The 14476-nt window shown below is 40.1% G+C and overlaps 1 protein-coding gene across 1 annotated transcript; it reads right to left on the bottom strand.

The window, feature by feature from the left end:
- Positions 1-1497: 1497 nt before the first annotated feature.
- On the bottom strand, positions 1498-12975 carry F2R (coagulation factor II thrombin receptor). Its single transcript, XM_063127954.1, has 2 exons — positions 12815-12975; positions 1498-4239 (listed from the first exon to the last, which is right to left on the bottom strand). Exons 1-2 carry the CDS (start codon positions 12888-12890, stop codon positions 3053-3055), a joined length of 1263 nt encoding a protein of 420 aa, XP_062984024.1. The 5' UTR covers positions 12891-12975; the 3' UTR covers positions 1498-3052.
- Positions 12976-14476: the final 1501 nt, after the last annotated feature.

Raw genomic sequence — 14476 nt, 5'->3', positions numbered from 1 at the left:
ATGCATGAGCATGTGCTTTTTATTCATGGCCTGCAATGATAAGGAAGTGTGAATAAAGTTTTTCTGTCTTGACTTGTTGAACTATGGCTGATTTATTACTCTGTTTGCTATAGAACTTGTTTGTTGTGTACAATATATTCCAGTTCTAGAAAAAACAGTATACATAAAATATAGTAACATTTTTACAAGTATTATAAACTATGCCAAACTTGTTTCACATGTTTCAATATTTTTTTGTACAATGTGTCAGATTGAAGAGTAATATAATTGTTGGCTCACATTCACACTATTATAAGATTAACACACATTGGCATTATGCCCTCTCCCATACACACACTTTGAAAACTTTTGTACTACAGGAAAAAATGATACTGCAAACACTGGAGGAGCTCATTTTCAGCTAAGTTAATTCCTTGTTTGTTTGTTGTACAAATAGTCATATAAACCTGTTCTGATATCAGTTCCAAAATGTACGAATGAACAACACTCAAGTTGAAAGAGTACAAGGAAGTTTGGTCTAGGAGGGTGAGGTTAACAAGTAAGCAAGCCACAGAATTCAAGGGCCACTCATTATCCTGACTAGAGCTGTGCACAAAAGCCCTGTTTATGGGCAGAGAAATGGCAGGCGAGGGAGGACAATTTCATTGAATTTCTCCAAGGAAAAGGGAAAAAGCTCCAAAGTATTCACAGGTAAGCTAACCATTGGCAGTGAATGTAGTACAGCTTCCTTTTTCTGAAGGGTTTTTGTTCTGCCACCGTACGTGGCAACAGCAGGACCTATGTTGGCTGCCATTTTACAATCCCCACAGTGCTCCATACCTATTTGTTCAGGGGCAATGTGTGGCTAGGTGTGTAGAAAATGAAAGGTGACCACCACCCCAAAAAAATAGTGAAGAAAATTTGGAGAATATTCTGCCAAATGGCCTTTTTATTTCTAGGGGATGGGGAGGTAACAAAAGAAAAATATCAGAACTTTTCTGAGAAAAATGTATCCTGAGAAACTCTGGGTATGTCTACACCATCCATTTATCCTGGAGTCATCTCTAGGTCGTCCCTGTGCATCCCGGGGTCAACCAGGGATGACCACTCAGCTGAGGAGGCTACAGGTTGCTGGAGATATGATTGTACAGTGAGAGGCAGGACATTTATGCATGCTACTCAGCCACCCCATAAGTAAGTTAAGTGTAAGATCTCCAAGCCCAATTCATCAGAACTTCACCAAAATTTCATTCTCTTCTTAAATTTCTTTTCAAAAACGATTTCCTTTTGTTAAATTCAATGAAAATGGTAGAAGAAATTCCAGCACAACACTAATCCTGACCTAGCCCCACTCATGCAGATACAGTAAAAGAACTACAACAAAATAAGGGCAAAAGAAGTAAGAACATAGAAGGCAAATATAGTGAAATAAATGCAAAGTAAGCAATGTGAATTTAAAAATAAATATTCTGCCGTATTGGTTTTAGAGCACATGAATCAACAAGATACAGTTAAAAATGTATTAACAGCTGGATTTAATTCAGTTTTCAAAAATAAGAAAATAAAATATAAAACATCAGCATAATAGTTTAACAAAGCAAAACTACAGAGTAATTTATTTGGTTAATTCAGAAATATATTATTTACAAGATTGAAAAATCTTTATACATTGTTTAATGTTTGTACATATACAGAATGAAAATATCTACTACATAAAATACAGTTACATTATTTTAGATAAAGTATATTTTGATATATAGTTCACCCACCTGGAAAGAAAATGGAAGTCAATTTAGTATTCCTCTTGTAACATTTTTTCCTTTCCTTATCAAAACCAGCTAAACTACTTTGTGACTTTTAATAGTAAACCAATGGAAAACAACACACTTCAAAGGGTAATGCAGTACATCCCAAATAAATTGTTATTATTTTGTGAGCATCTCCTACATTACAAGCAGATACTTGTTTTCAGCTTTCAAGCTGCTGGATTAAAATAAGCCTAATTGATCCCAATGGTACTTACTTCTCAGTATAGGATTGCACTGTTATTTTTCATCTCCCATTTGGTGAAGCATACATCCTATATTACCTACGCAAAGTAGCAAAATGTACATTTGGAATTCTATATTTATGAAAATGAAGATACATTTATAAAATAGCAATTTTAAAATAATATATATATATATATATGGCTATCATTCCTTTTATGTCCCCTCCTGTAGTCAGTAAAAGCATAAACGTTAGATGACTCCAATGGGATTAAACACATTGTTGTTTGAAACATTCCATCACAAAGCCAGTTCCCAGCATTCCATCAGGCAATAGCATGACCAAAAATTGAACCTAGGATGGCATTATGGCAAGGATGCAAAAAGTGTGGTCTGCAGCCCACCTAGCTGTTTCTGGCAGCCTGCCAACCCCCTATTTCTGTCTCCACTGTAAAAAATGTAGCAGCACTGTTTCAGATTTCCCTTCCTAGCACTAGGAAGGGAATCCTTCAAGTCCAATCTGCTGACAGATCAGAGGTAAGGAAGGGGGTTCCTTGCTAGCATTAGTGCTAGCAAAAGAAACTCTTCCCCTCCAATTCCAAGTGTGTGTGTCTGTGCATGTGAGAACATGCATGAGTGTGTGTTTGTGGACATGCCAAAAAGGAGCCAAAAAGCTTGTGTACACCCGCATTATGACAGTGAGATGGTAGAGCTATGCAAGCAGTAACAGGTTTCTGTCAGGGTTGCTGCGGTCACAAGGAACAGGATACCTCACCCAGCAGTGGTAAACACAAAGCACTGTGGTTGCCTCACTCTTTCCAATAGAGATACCACAGAGAGAGATGCAATACACCTTTGGCTATAAAGCATGTACGCAGATGTGTGTGTACATAAAAGCACACACTGTACTCACCCTTCTTAGGGTTCTTACTCTCTCTTCCTCACACACTCCATCTCTCATAATGACAGGTATTATGGAAGGAAACATATACGAATCATGTGAAACATCTGTGTATGCTAATATTTTTCAGTACAATAGTTCTATAAAACATTTGTGCACAAAATATACCTTTGTCCGTAAGTGATTATGTTAACAACTTCCTGTAGACACTGTTACCAAGCGTACTGGTGCAAGTTCCCCTTCGGCTGATCCTAGTCATTAGTTGGTCACCGGTGCTATTGCTGCAGGGTTCAGAGTTCTCTTTGCAGCACAAGAGATTCATAAGATGTCGCTGACATTCAGAAGAGGCATAATAATAGATCAAAGGATCAATGCAGCAACTTATACTGCTAATGCAGACACAGAGAAGATAGACAAAATAGATACTCCCCACATAGTTTTTGTAAGTAAAATGGATGTAATGGACTAACAAGAGAACATTTGTTGGGCCAAAACACATAATAAAAATAGTGAAAACAGCTACAGACAAGAGTAAAGCCCGTGTCTTTTTACTCTGCTTTGCAGCAATGTCTGAAGAGCTAAGAGACCAGATGATACACACATAGCACACAGAACAAACCATTAATGGCACAAAAAAGAAAACTGAAGAGAAAATAGTGAAAAAAATAAGATAATATCCTTTAAGATACTTTTCATCTAGGGCATCATAACAGGTTATAATGTTTAACTGATGTATTTCACGTGTTAGGTCACTGATAAGCAGAGGTATGACCCCAGCTACGGCAACAAGCCAGATGGCAACGCATACCACAGAGGCACGCCTTAGAGTACGCCACGACAGAGATTGCATCGGGTACACCACTGCCAGGAAGCGATCAATGCTTATCACCATCATCATCAGTATGGAGCAATACATATTGCAGTAGAAGGTAGCAGTGACAAAACTACACATTTCAGGTCCAAAGACCCAGTTGTTTCCAGAAAAATGGTAGACAATCTTAAAAGGAAGCACACTCACAAAGAGTACATCAGCGGAAGCCAGGTTGAGCATGTAGACTACAGCTGGTTTTTTCACCTTCAGTTTTATCAAGAACACAAGAATTGCCATGATGTTCAGAGGAAGACTCAGTATGACAACTACGGTGTATACTAAAGGAACAAAACGAGTCAGCCATCTGCTGGTCAAGTACTGCTCGGTGTCTTTAGATATATTATACACCCATGGTATTTGCTTTCCACTTTGACTGATAGATCCTGATCCAGGTTCCAAATCATTTTCAGCATCAATGTCTTCCAATGGAATTGAGTAAAAATCTCTGGATCTTGAAATGGAGAAGGATCTTATAATGCTGCCATTCTCTGGAAAAGATCCTAAGAAATTAAGATTATGATTATTAGGTGTGACATTCAGTTAACATATACACATTAGGAAAATATACTAGGAAAATACTTTTGTACATAATAATTGTGTGGTTTAATCACACTAACATTACCTTTACCTGTTTTTCAGATCTTCTTTATGATTATCATGCTATCTCCTTTTTACTACCCTTTTATTTTTCTTCTGCATTTATGATGGAAGAGTTTAATCAATTTCCATGTTGATATGTGTAATATACATACTTTTTTCTTGTTCAATTTATCTGATGCCATTACAACATAAAAATAGGAATTCCCATCCACCAGGTTGGAATTCTAACAGAGCATTTACACAGATCCTATTATTCATAGAATATTAATTTGATACTTCTCCAGACTATTTAAATGCATGTTGTAGGGAAACAATTTGAATTCCAAAAATATATTTTTCTGATTATTAAACAAGGCCTTGCAGAGAATCATGGAATTTTCCTAGCATCAGTAACCTAAAGATGGCCATTGGAACTTCAGATCTCCTTAAGATATATAAATGCAGTATAGTTCTCATTACATGCTTGTTCATTTTGCGTTGACATCTATGTGAAAGATGTGCAACTTTGGAACTGCCCAATTTGACTGGTATTATATCCATTCATTGTTCACATGTAAGGGTGGCATTCAACGGCAAATCTTGGGTTAATTAATCCATGGGGTGCAGGAATGTACACTGCATGTGAGCGACTTCTGGTTTTCAGAAGCAACTGACAAATGCAACATTTGTAAGTTGTTACAATGACATCCAAATCTGGGCACTTTGGGCTGTTCATGGGTTAACCCATGGTTTGTTCTTGGGCTAATTTTGGATTGTTTAACCTACAAACAACCTAAGTTGCTGGTTTTGGAGTTGGACAGGATAACTTACAAATGCCACATTTGTAAATTCTTGCTGGAAACTGGAAGCAGCTCATGTACAGCATGCATTCTGACAACTCATGGATTATATAACCCATGGTTTGTCACTAAATAAATACTACTATTATGTGCGAATAAGATAATTGTGTTACTAGTATTACGAAGCAATGCATTTTTTAAAAATGCAAAATTTTCTGTTAACTTTCCCCCCCTAGTCCATCCCATTGCTGGTGTTTTGAGAAATTAAGACAGGTGTTTGGCAGGTTTGTTAGTTAGGAATCTGAAAGTCACCCCATTGGCAAATCAGATTCTCTTATTGAGGTCAAAATAAGCATATAACACTAGGAATCTATTTTGTAAAAACACACTGCAGAATTTAAGCGGGCAATCTAAAAGGTTATACATATAGGCTATAAATGCTTTAACCGCTCTACTCCAATATCTCACTGTCTGCAAGTTGGGTATGCAATGCTCAGCCACCAAAACAAAATCTTATGGAAGTTGGGGGAGGCTGCTAATGAGCTGCGTCTGTCCAGTCTAAACCTATGGTATGCGTAGCTCTTATCAATGGATGATGATGAGGAACTCTTATCAGGCTTGAGATGGGGTTTCCAACATGATGCCGGTGGGTGACAGTGTACCCATGGACAGCTCTCTTGTAGCCCACCAGGCTCCCTGCCCCTTCTGTTTTTTATTTTATATCTTAAGATGTATTTAATTAAAAACATTTTACTATTATTTGGTTTTCTTCAAAGCAAAGTGCTGCTCTCTAGTGAAATCTTTATTTGGGTTCAAAACAGTAGTTTTTTATTTTGGAGCTCAAACCCCACCTCCGCTTTATATTTAGGTTATTGGGCAAGTTAGTCTCACCAGTTTGGCTTCTGGGAAATGAGTGTTCTGTTACTGGCCATACCCACAATTGTAGCCATTTTATTTATTTATTTATTTATTATTTACAATATTTATATACTGCTCCCCATTGAAAATTTTGGAGCGGTGTACAAGATAAAATAAATAAAAACAGAATAAAACACTTTAAAATAGATTTTATGAATAGGGAACGTGCCCCAAGCAGCCATTTTTGAGAGTGCCCATGACTCTCTCAAAATTTAAAATATGGCCACCAACTCAAAAAGGTTGGAGGTCCTTGAATTTACCGGAAGTCTCCCCTTTTCCTTCTTGTAAGAAACAGACTGCTTGGAGAGGGGGACGGGAAGAGAGGTATTCTAGGTACCATATTGATTTGTGGTCCTCTGACAAAAGGTATATCTACTCTTCTCTTATAGGATAATAATAATAGGAAAGGAAGAAAATAATGTGGCCCAGCAACCTAGGTAGAATGAAAAAAGTGATGGAAATGTTAAGTCATATGCCTCCACAAAAGAAGTATCTGAAAGGAAAGCTCAGACCATTGATAAGAATGGCATTCATACTACAAAAGAGCGGATTAAAAAAATCACATGACTTCTCAACAGCCTTAAAGTATTATTGCATTACCATGCAAGTTCAGTAGACTGTACTTTGGTCATTCAGTAGTAATCGTACATAAAAATGGGAGAGCTAGAAACATGATTTCATTCGATTTCACTCCCAGTAAAAGTGATAAATGCCTTTATATCCTAGATCTAGAATACAAAACTGGTTTTGTACTAAGTACTCCCAACACACACTGAAATTAAGAAGCTTAAAGTGTGGTTAAGTCAAGGCTGTGTAATACTGAGTGGCACATATCTATTGTCTGTGTAGAATTGGCAAAATAAGATGTTATACTGACCTGATACAATCTATGTCTTACAAAATAATTACTTGTTTCTATTGACGTTGAAATCTAAACATTGATGACCCTTTCTTAGCAAATTTAATTTTAAAATACGTTAACACACCATTTCATTTTATTCCCAAATTGACACGATTTCAGAACAGACTAGGTGACTCAGAAGAAAAACGATAATATAATTAATTCGTGCTTCACATAAAACAATTGCCTCTGACAACAGCATGTTCTTTTTTGAGCCAAATAACAACAAGAACTTGGCACATTCTTCTAACCGGATTTTTTTACATTTAAGATGTATTTGCCTTTAATTACTCCTGATATTAAACTTTCTCCCGATGTATATGATGTATATCAACTCTCAAGAAAAAGACATTTAATAACTCTCCCACAAAAGGCATTTAAAGAAAAATACCTTAGGGCTTCAATCCTATACATACTGTACTTACCTGGGAGTAAGCCTCACTGAACACAATGTGACTTATTTCTGAGTAGACATGCCTAGAATTGTGCTAGTGGACATTAAAAAAAGTATTCTAATGAGTAAACAGTGCCAGTAGCTGTACAAAATACACAGGTGATATTACAAGGTAGATCCAAGGCCATAACTGTTATTGACTTGGATTTGTTGTTGTAATATCATTCATAAAATGTCAGGCTAACTTTATACTGTTAGTTTTACCCTACCCAGTGCCTGTTTACCCTACCCTGTGCCTGTTTGCATTCTCTTCCCCTCCTTATTGTTTTATTATGATTTTATTAGAATGTAAGCCTATGCGGCAGGGTCTTGCTATTTACTGTTTTACTCTGTACAGCACCATGTACATTGATGGTGCTATATAAATAAATAAATAAATAAATAAATAATAATAATAATAATAATGTTGGAGGCCACTGGAGCTTAAACAAAAAAAAAATCCTGCCACTGAGAGCCAACTTCAAACCCACCCACCCCTGATTAGGTACTCATTTTCACCTATTCACACACACATACACAGTCTTGGTAATGATGAAGTGCCTATCCTAGTTCAGTCTGTCCCAACCTGGTGCCCTTCAGATGTTTTGTTCTTCAGCTGATCTGGTGAGTACCAGACTGGGGAATACTGGCTTAGCCGTTCATGTTTCAAACACATAGCTGTAACTTTTCCTATTTGTTTTGTACTGTTTTTATACTTGCTGTTGAATTTGTGTAGGAGTAAATATTTAGTTCAAGCCTCAATTGCAAGGACTAATGGAAAAATATAGGCCCTTTCTACATCAGGGGATTATCTCAGGAAAATGGAGGGATCATCCCTGCCTGCTTCCAGGATCCCCTGTGTGTCATTTGCATGCACAGGGATGATCCCAGGATGATCCTGGGGGAAAAGGCAGGTGTAGAAATGGCCATAGTCTTAAGGTCCAGGGGATACTTGTCTGTAACAACCAAGACTCTAGGTTCCAAATTAGTAACCAAAATCTGGGCAAGTTCTTTTGTAAAAGGTGTAGGTGCAGACACACATGCCTGGCCTTTTAACAAAATGCTTATTAAAATAAAGGCAGTTTATTACAGAGGAAGAAGCAAACAAAAATAGTTTAATAGTAAAACAGTGGCCTTAGCTAGACCTAAAGATTATCCCAGGCAAATGAAGGGGTCATCCTTGCCTGCTCCCGGGATCCCCTGTGTGTCATTTGGATGCACAGGGATGATCCCGGGACAATCCAGGGATATAGGCCTGGTCTAGCCATGGCCAGTATAGCTAGTTAGCTGTCTTCCTGTACTAACTGCTCAGATGGGAACAAGAAACAGAGCCTTAGGCCTAATCTACACCAAGCAGGTTATTGCACTATAAAAGTGGTATATAAAAGGCAGGAGCCACGCCAAGCAGGATATAGCAGTATGAAAGGGGTATATGGTATGTGTCAATGGCCCCCAACAGTTGTCAATGCACTTCAATACTGCTATAAAGCAGTAGTGTGGCTCCTGCTTTTATATACAGCTTTCATAGTGCAATATCCTGCTTGGTGCAGATTAGGCCTAAGACTAGCCTACAGTTGTGGGAGTCCATTGTATCAGGCTGTTTCAAATTATATTTGCTGCATGTTCCATGGGTTTTGGAGAGGCCATGGATTATGGACAGCAAAGAAAAAAAGTCAGTTGGGTGACATTTGGTTGAATTGGAGAAAAGAGTTCTATGTAAGCATTTGCCTGTCTGTACATACAGCTGAAGTGCAAAGGGGGTTGTGGATGAATAATCAGCCTTACCCACACCATCAGATCTGGTGGAGAATGTGGGCAGACACGTGTTTGTTCATACACACGTTAGCATAGAGGTTCACTGTATGAATTCTTTCTTGTATTCTGTTTCCAGTGCTGGGTAACACCAATGTGTTTGAAGTAATATTGCATGCAAAATGTTTTGCTTAGCCTAAATGTTTGCTAGAACTGTGATTTCAGAAACTGCTTTTTAGAACTGCAAAAGTTAGAATTTTTTTTCCCCTAAAGCTTTTAAAACTTGATGTTGTGCAGACTTCTACTGTTACTTTCTACTGTTAGTTTTTCCCTACCCTGTGCCTGCTTACCCTACCCTGTACCTGTTTGCATTCTCTTCCCCTCCTTATTGTTTTACTATGATTTTATTAGATTGTAAGCCTATGCGGCAGGGTCTTGCTATTTACTGTTTTACTCTGTACAGCACCATGTACATTGATGGTGCTATATAAATAAATAATAATAATAATAATAATAATAATAATATGCACAGCTGCAAGTGAGAGCTTTGCACATTGAGTGCAAAGATCTGAAAATGGTTCTGTGAAAAGAGTTCCCATGATAGCAAACATTGCCATATCAATGCAATATGGAACAAGGCAACTGAAGACCATGGAAAAGGTTTCCAGATTGGGACAGGTCAGTGGAGCTCCCTTCTGTAAGCTCCACTAACCTGCCCTGTTACAGGAACAAGTGTTTCTGCTTATTTAAGTTTATTTTTAGAAGCTGTGGCACAAGCGGTGGGTCCCACAAGCACATAGGATACTACTCAAAGTCAACATCATACTGCATAATATTAAAACTAGATTGCTCTGACTTTATACTGTTAGTTTTACCCTACCCTGTGCCTGTTTGGTGCATTCTCTTCCCCTCATTGTTTTATTATGATTTTATTAGAATGTAAGCCTATGCGGCAGGGTCTTGCTATTTACTGTTTTACTCTGTACAGCACCATGTACATTGATGGTGCTATATAAATAAATAAATAATAATAATATATTATCTCCTCCTGGTACCAACATTCCTCTTCAAACTATGTAACTCTCATTCTCTACTGTTCATTTCAACTTTGTGTCCCTATTTATTTATTTTTGCACATACACACAATGCACTAATGTCCTGTAACAGGAGTCACAGAGATTGGCAGTAAAAGCTTGCACAACATACCCTTTTTGTCACAGGAATTCACAGTCAGAATCCACCAGCAGTAGGGAACAGGACCAGCATGAAGTCACTCATGTATGTATCATAATTGGTATTTTAAGGAACCACCAATAATGGCCAATTTCAGAAAAAGTATTTCCTTCTGATAAGTTTAACAACAAAAAGCCTTGTAGTGAACATGTGTATGCATGTATGTATATCCAGAGGCATAACAGAAGTTGACGATAAAGTTCAGTTTGACCCACAAGTTCTTTTACTGGAATGAAATGTTCCTTGGTAATAAAGTGATTCACCAAAAGCACTGCCAACTTTTAAAAAGTCAACATTTTGTCTATTTGTCAGCATTGTAAAAACATAGCAACAATAAAGGAAGATAAGCAAGCAGCAAGATTTTCTCTTCCTGTATCTCTGTACTTTCTGTCAACTAAGACAAGAGTTTGGATTAAAGTTCCTGTTCAATAAATTCAGGCAGTGAAAAAACCCTCCCATAGTAGATCGGCTTTGTAAATAAGCCCACAAAAGTTACAAGAACAACAAAATAGCCTGCTAAGAGGCTAGTAGCTTTAGGTGCCATTCTGGACATGGCAGAGCAAACAGCATGGGAACACAGGGTTATGGACTCTTAGCAGGCTAGAAAAAATATTGCCTTCTACCAAGGGGAATGCTAGAGGGAATGTCAGAATGATCAATTCCTCTGTTAGCCTGCTGCATTTCTGAGGCTGTTTTCTCTAAGGCTAGCTCAGAAATGAAGTGGGTTGGTGGAGGAGAAATAAACTGAGACAGGAACTTGCCTGCATTTGAATTGTTGGTTGCCCATGGCTACCAGGCGAGTTGTTAAATACAAGAGTAGATGAACCTGCAGCAATTTTTGCAAGTCTTTGAAAGACAGCACAAATGACCAGCATAGGATTTACTACACTTAGAATGAATGATTACGGTAATCTTACATAAAAATTGGAAAATATTTCCTAAATTAAATATTACTTATTCTGATGAAGAAAATAAAGGCCAATGAACAAGTTATAAAAGTTACTTAAGTTAAAAAAGAAATTAAGTGGCAGGTCAAACAACAGATCTCATGTTCTGCAGCTTTCATTCTCTGCAGCATCTTATTCTTTCATGTAGACTGTAACACTGCAGTTTGGCTGCTTACCTCCACTGATAATAATGAGATTTTAGCAGCCTAAACACTGCGCAGGACTTCAACCTTTCTTTGCACTTGTGTAGCTCTGGTATTCCCTAACAACCCAAACTAAGAGCAGCCTTGAAGGATCAGACCAAATGCTTATCTAGCCAAGCATTCTGTTCCCACAAGTGTCCAGCCAGCTGCTTGTGGGAAACCCACAAGCAAGACAAGGGCGCAATAGCACCCCCCACCTTCACATGTTTCCCAGTAACTGAAATACAGAGACATAATGCCTGCAATACTGGAGATGATATATAGTCATCATGACTATTAGCCATGATAGTCCTTATCCTCCAAGAATTTGTCCAGTCTGCTTCTAAAGCCATCACTACCTCTTTTGTCAGCGAATTCCATAGCGGAACTATGCATAGCCTTGAAGAAATACTTCCTTTTGTCTGTCCTGAATCTCCCTCCATTCAGCAGAAGAGGGTAACCCTAGAGATCTAGAATGATGAGGGAGAAACTTCTCCAAAGCTGCTGTTTCTATGAGAATGGTAGACTGCAATCCTATACACACTTCTCTGGATTTAAATCCCACGTAACTCAATGGGACTTACTTCTGCGTGCTTTTCAGATGTTTTAGACTACAACTCCCAGCATCTTCCAGCCAGCGATGGGAGTTGTGGTGTAGCACATCTGGAGGGCGAAGGCTGCTGGAGAGCGCCTAGACGCAAATGTCATAAATCTAGAGATGGAGCGGAAGCGGGGGAGAGAAGAGGCGACGGGAAATGTCACCCCCCACACACTTCTAAGAACCCCAACACCAAAAACAACAACAAAATGTCTGCCCGTCCCCGCAATCCCCAAGAAACACTTGAGTAAAACGATGCAGTCCTGCCGCCAGTTTTGCTCTGTCAGGACTATTTCCTTTATACATCGCAGGCACTCTGTGAGCAGCGCCTCATTTCACCTCAAGGAGTTGGGAAAGCCGCCGACTTTTGCGCACTGGGAAAAAGACTAGAAAACAGGGCAGAGAGGAAGAGGAGGAAGCCCAGTTCCGAGTTTGGCCGCACCCCAACCCGACGAAGCACGGCTTTTCTTGGTAGCGCCGCGTCTCCTATCAATGGGATTTTACTCCGTCCCAAGAAAATACATCTTCTCAGGGCCGCAGCTTGAGTTTACTGGCAACTCCAATGGCAGTGACGGGAATTTCAGGATCCAGAGGAGTCCTACTGTGGTGGCTGCCTTGTTCCCCGACTCTCTCCCTCAGAAGCACTGGAGTCTTGTCCAGAAAGATGGCTGATTTGCCGCCCCCTCCCTTCTCAGCGACCACCGAGAACTCCGTTGCCCTCCACCCACCTACCATTTTGCGTCGAGGGAAGGGAGAACACCGCGCTGCAGCCCAGCAGGAACAGCAGGACGTCGAGCGGCTGCCCCATAGCCGCCTCCTCACCCGGCAAGGACCGAGCGAGCGGCCCCACAAATCCAGCTCCAGCCCCTCAAGAGTCGTTGTCGTCTGTGAGAGCCGGTATGTGAGGCAAAAGGGCAACGCGAGTGCCACAGGGAGGCCGAGGAAGCGCGCCGCGGAAGGAGGCGGCCCCCAGAGATAACGACCGCCCCAAAGCCCGGGGGCTGAGCACAGTGCGCCTCCCGCGCTCAGTCTCAGCCACCGGCGCCTTCTCAACGTCGGCTTGCACAAGGAGGAGAGTAGCGTCTGGTTCGGTATTTGTATTTTGCGCTTCCACCTTATTCCCATGAGGCTTACATCTCTCTCTCTCTCTCTCTCTCTCTCTCCCCCCCCCCGCCCTCTCTCAAAATGTCAGTTCCTTACAAGAGGAGAAAATATGGGATATAAATGTAATAGATAAATAAAAATAAAAGCCACAAAATGATAGACGCCACATAAAACAATGGGCAGGATTGTTTTATGTGCATCTAAAAATCTCAGCAAGATAAAAAGGAGCTGAAGGAAAATACAGGAGGCACTAGAACCTCTTTGGGGAGAGGGTCCCACAACTGGGGTATGACCACATTGCCCTCTCTGGTAGCCACCCTTCTCACTTCAGATGGCCAGGCACCCCACAGGAGTTCCTCCACTCAAGTTCATAGAATCAGAATCATAGAATAGCAGAGTTGGAAGGGGCCTACAAGGCCATCGAGTCCAACCCCCTGCTCAATGCAGGAATCCACCCTAAAGCATCCCTGACATGTGATTGCCCAGCTGCCTCTTGAAGGCCTCTAGTGTGGGAGAGCCCACAACCTCCCTAGGTAGCTGATTCCATTGTCGTACTGCTCTAACAGTCAAGACGTTTTTCCTGATGTCCAGCTGGAATCTGGCTTCCTTTAACTTGAGCCCATTATTCCGTGTCCTGCATGCTGGGAGGATCGAGAAGAGATCCTGGCCCTCCTCTGTGTGACAACCTTTGAAGTATTTGAAGAGTGCTATCATGTCTCCCCTCAATCTTCTCTTCTCCAGGCTAAACATGCCCAGTTCTTTCAGTCTCTCTTCATAGGGCTTTGTTTCCAGACCCCTGATCATCCCGGTTGCCCTCTTCTGAACACGCTCCAGCTTGTCTGCGTCCTTCTTGAATTGTGGAGCCCAGAACTGGACACAATACTCTAGATGAGGCCTAACCAGGGCCGAATAGAGAGGAACCAGTAGCTCACGTGATTTGGAAGCTATACTTCTATTAATGCAGCCCAAAATAGCATTGGCCTTTCTTGCAGCCATATCGCACTGTTGGCTCATATTCAACTTGCAATCTACAACAATTCCAAGATCCTTCTCATTTGTAGTATTGCTGAGCCAAGTATCCCCCATCTTGTAACTGTGCCTTTGGTTTCTATTCCCTAAATGTAGAACTTGGCATTTATCCCTATTAAATTTCATCCTGTTGTTTTCAGCCCAGCACTCCAGCCTATCAAGATCACTTTGAAGTTTGTTTCTGTCTTCCAGGGTATTAGCTATCCCACCCAATTTGGTGTCATCTGCAAATTTGATAAGCGTTCCCTGCACCTCCTCATC

The sequence above is a fragment of the Elgaria multicarinata genome, chromosome 6, assembly GCF_023053635.1.
Source record: "Elgaria multicarinata webbii isolate HBS135686 ecotype San Diego chromosome 6, rElgMul1.1.pri, whole genome shotgun sequence".
NCBI classification, from domain to species: domain Eukaryota; kingdom Metazoa; phylum Chordata; class Lepidosauria; order Squamata; family Anguidae; genus Elgaria; species Elgaria multicarinata.
The sequence above is the reverse complement of the archived record's forward strand: the minus strand, read 5'-3'. Positions and strand labels throughout refer to the sequence as shown.

Coding starts and splice junctions, on each gene's coding strand:
- F2R (XM_063127954.1), bottom strand. CDS start 12,890: ATGGGGCAGCCGCTCGACGTCCTGCTGTTCCTGCTGGGCTGCAGCGCG. Junction 4,240..12,814: donor CCTTCCCTCGACGCAAAATG/GTAGGTGGGTGG, acceptor TTAATTTCTTAG/GATCTTTTCCAGAGAATGGC.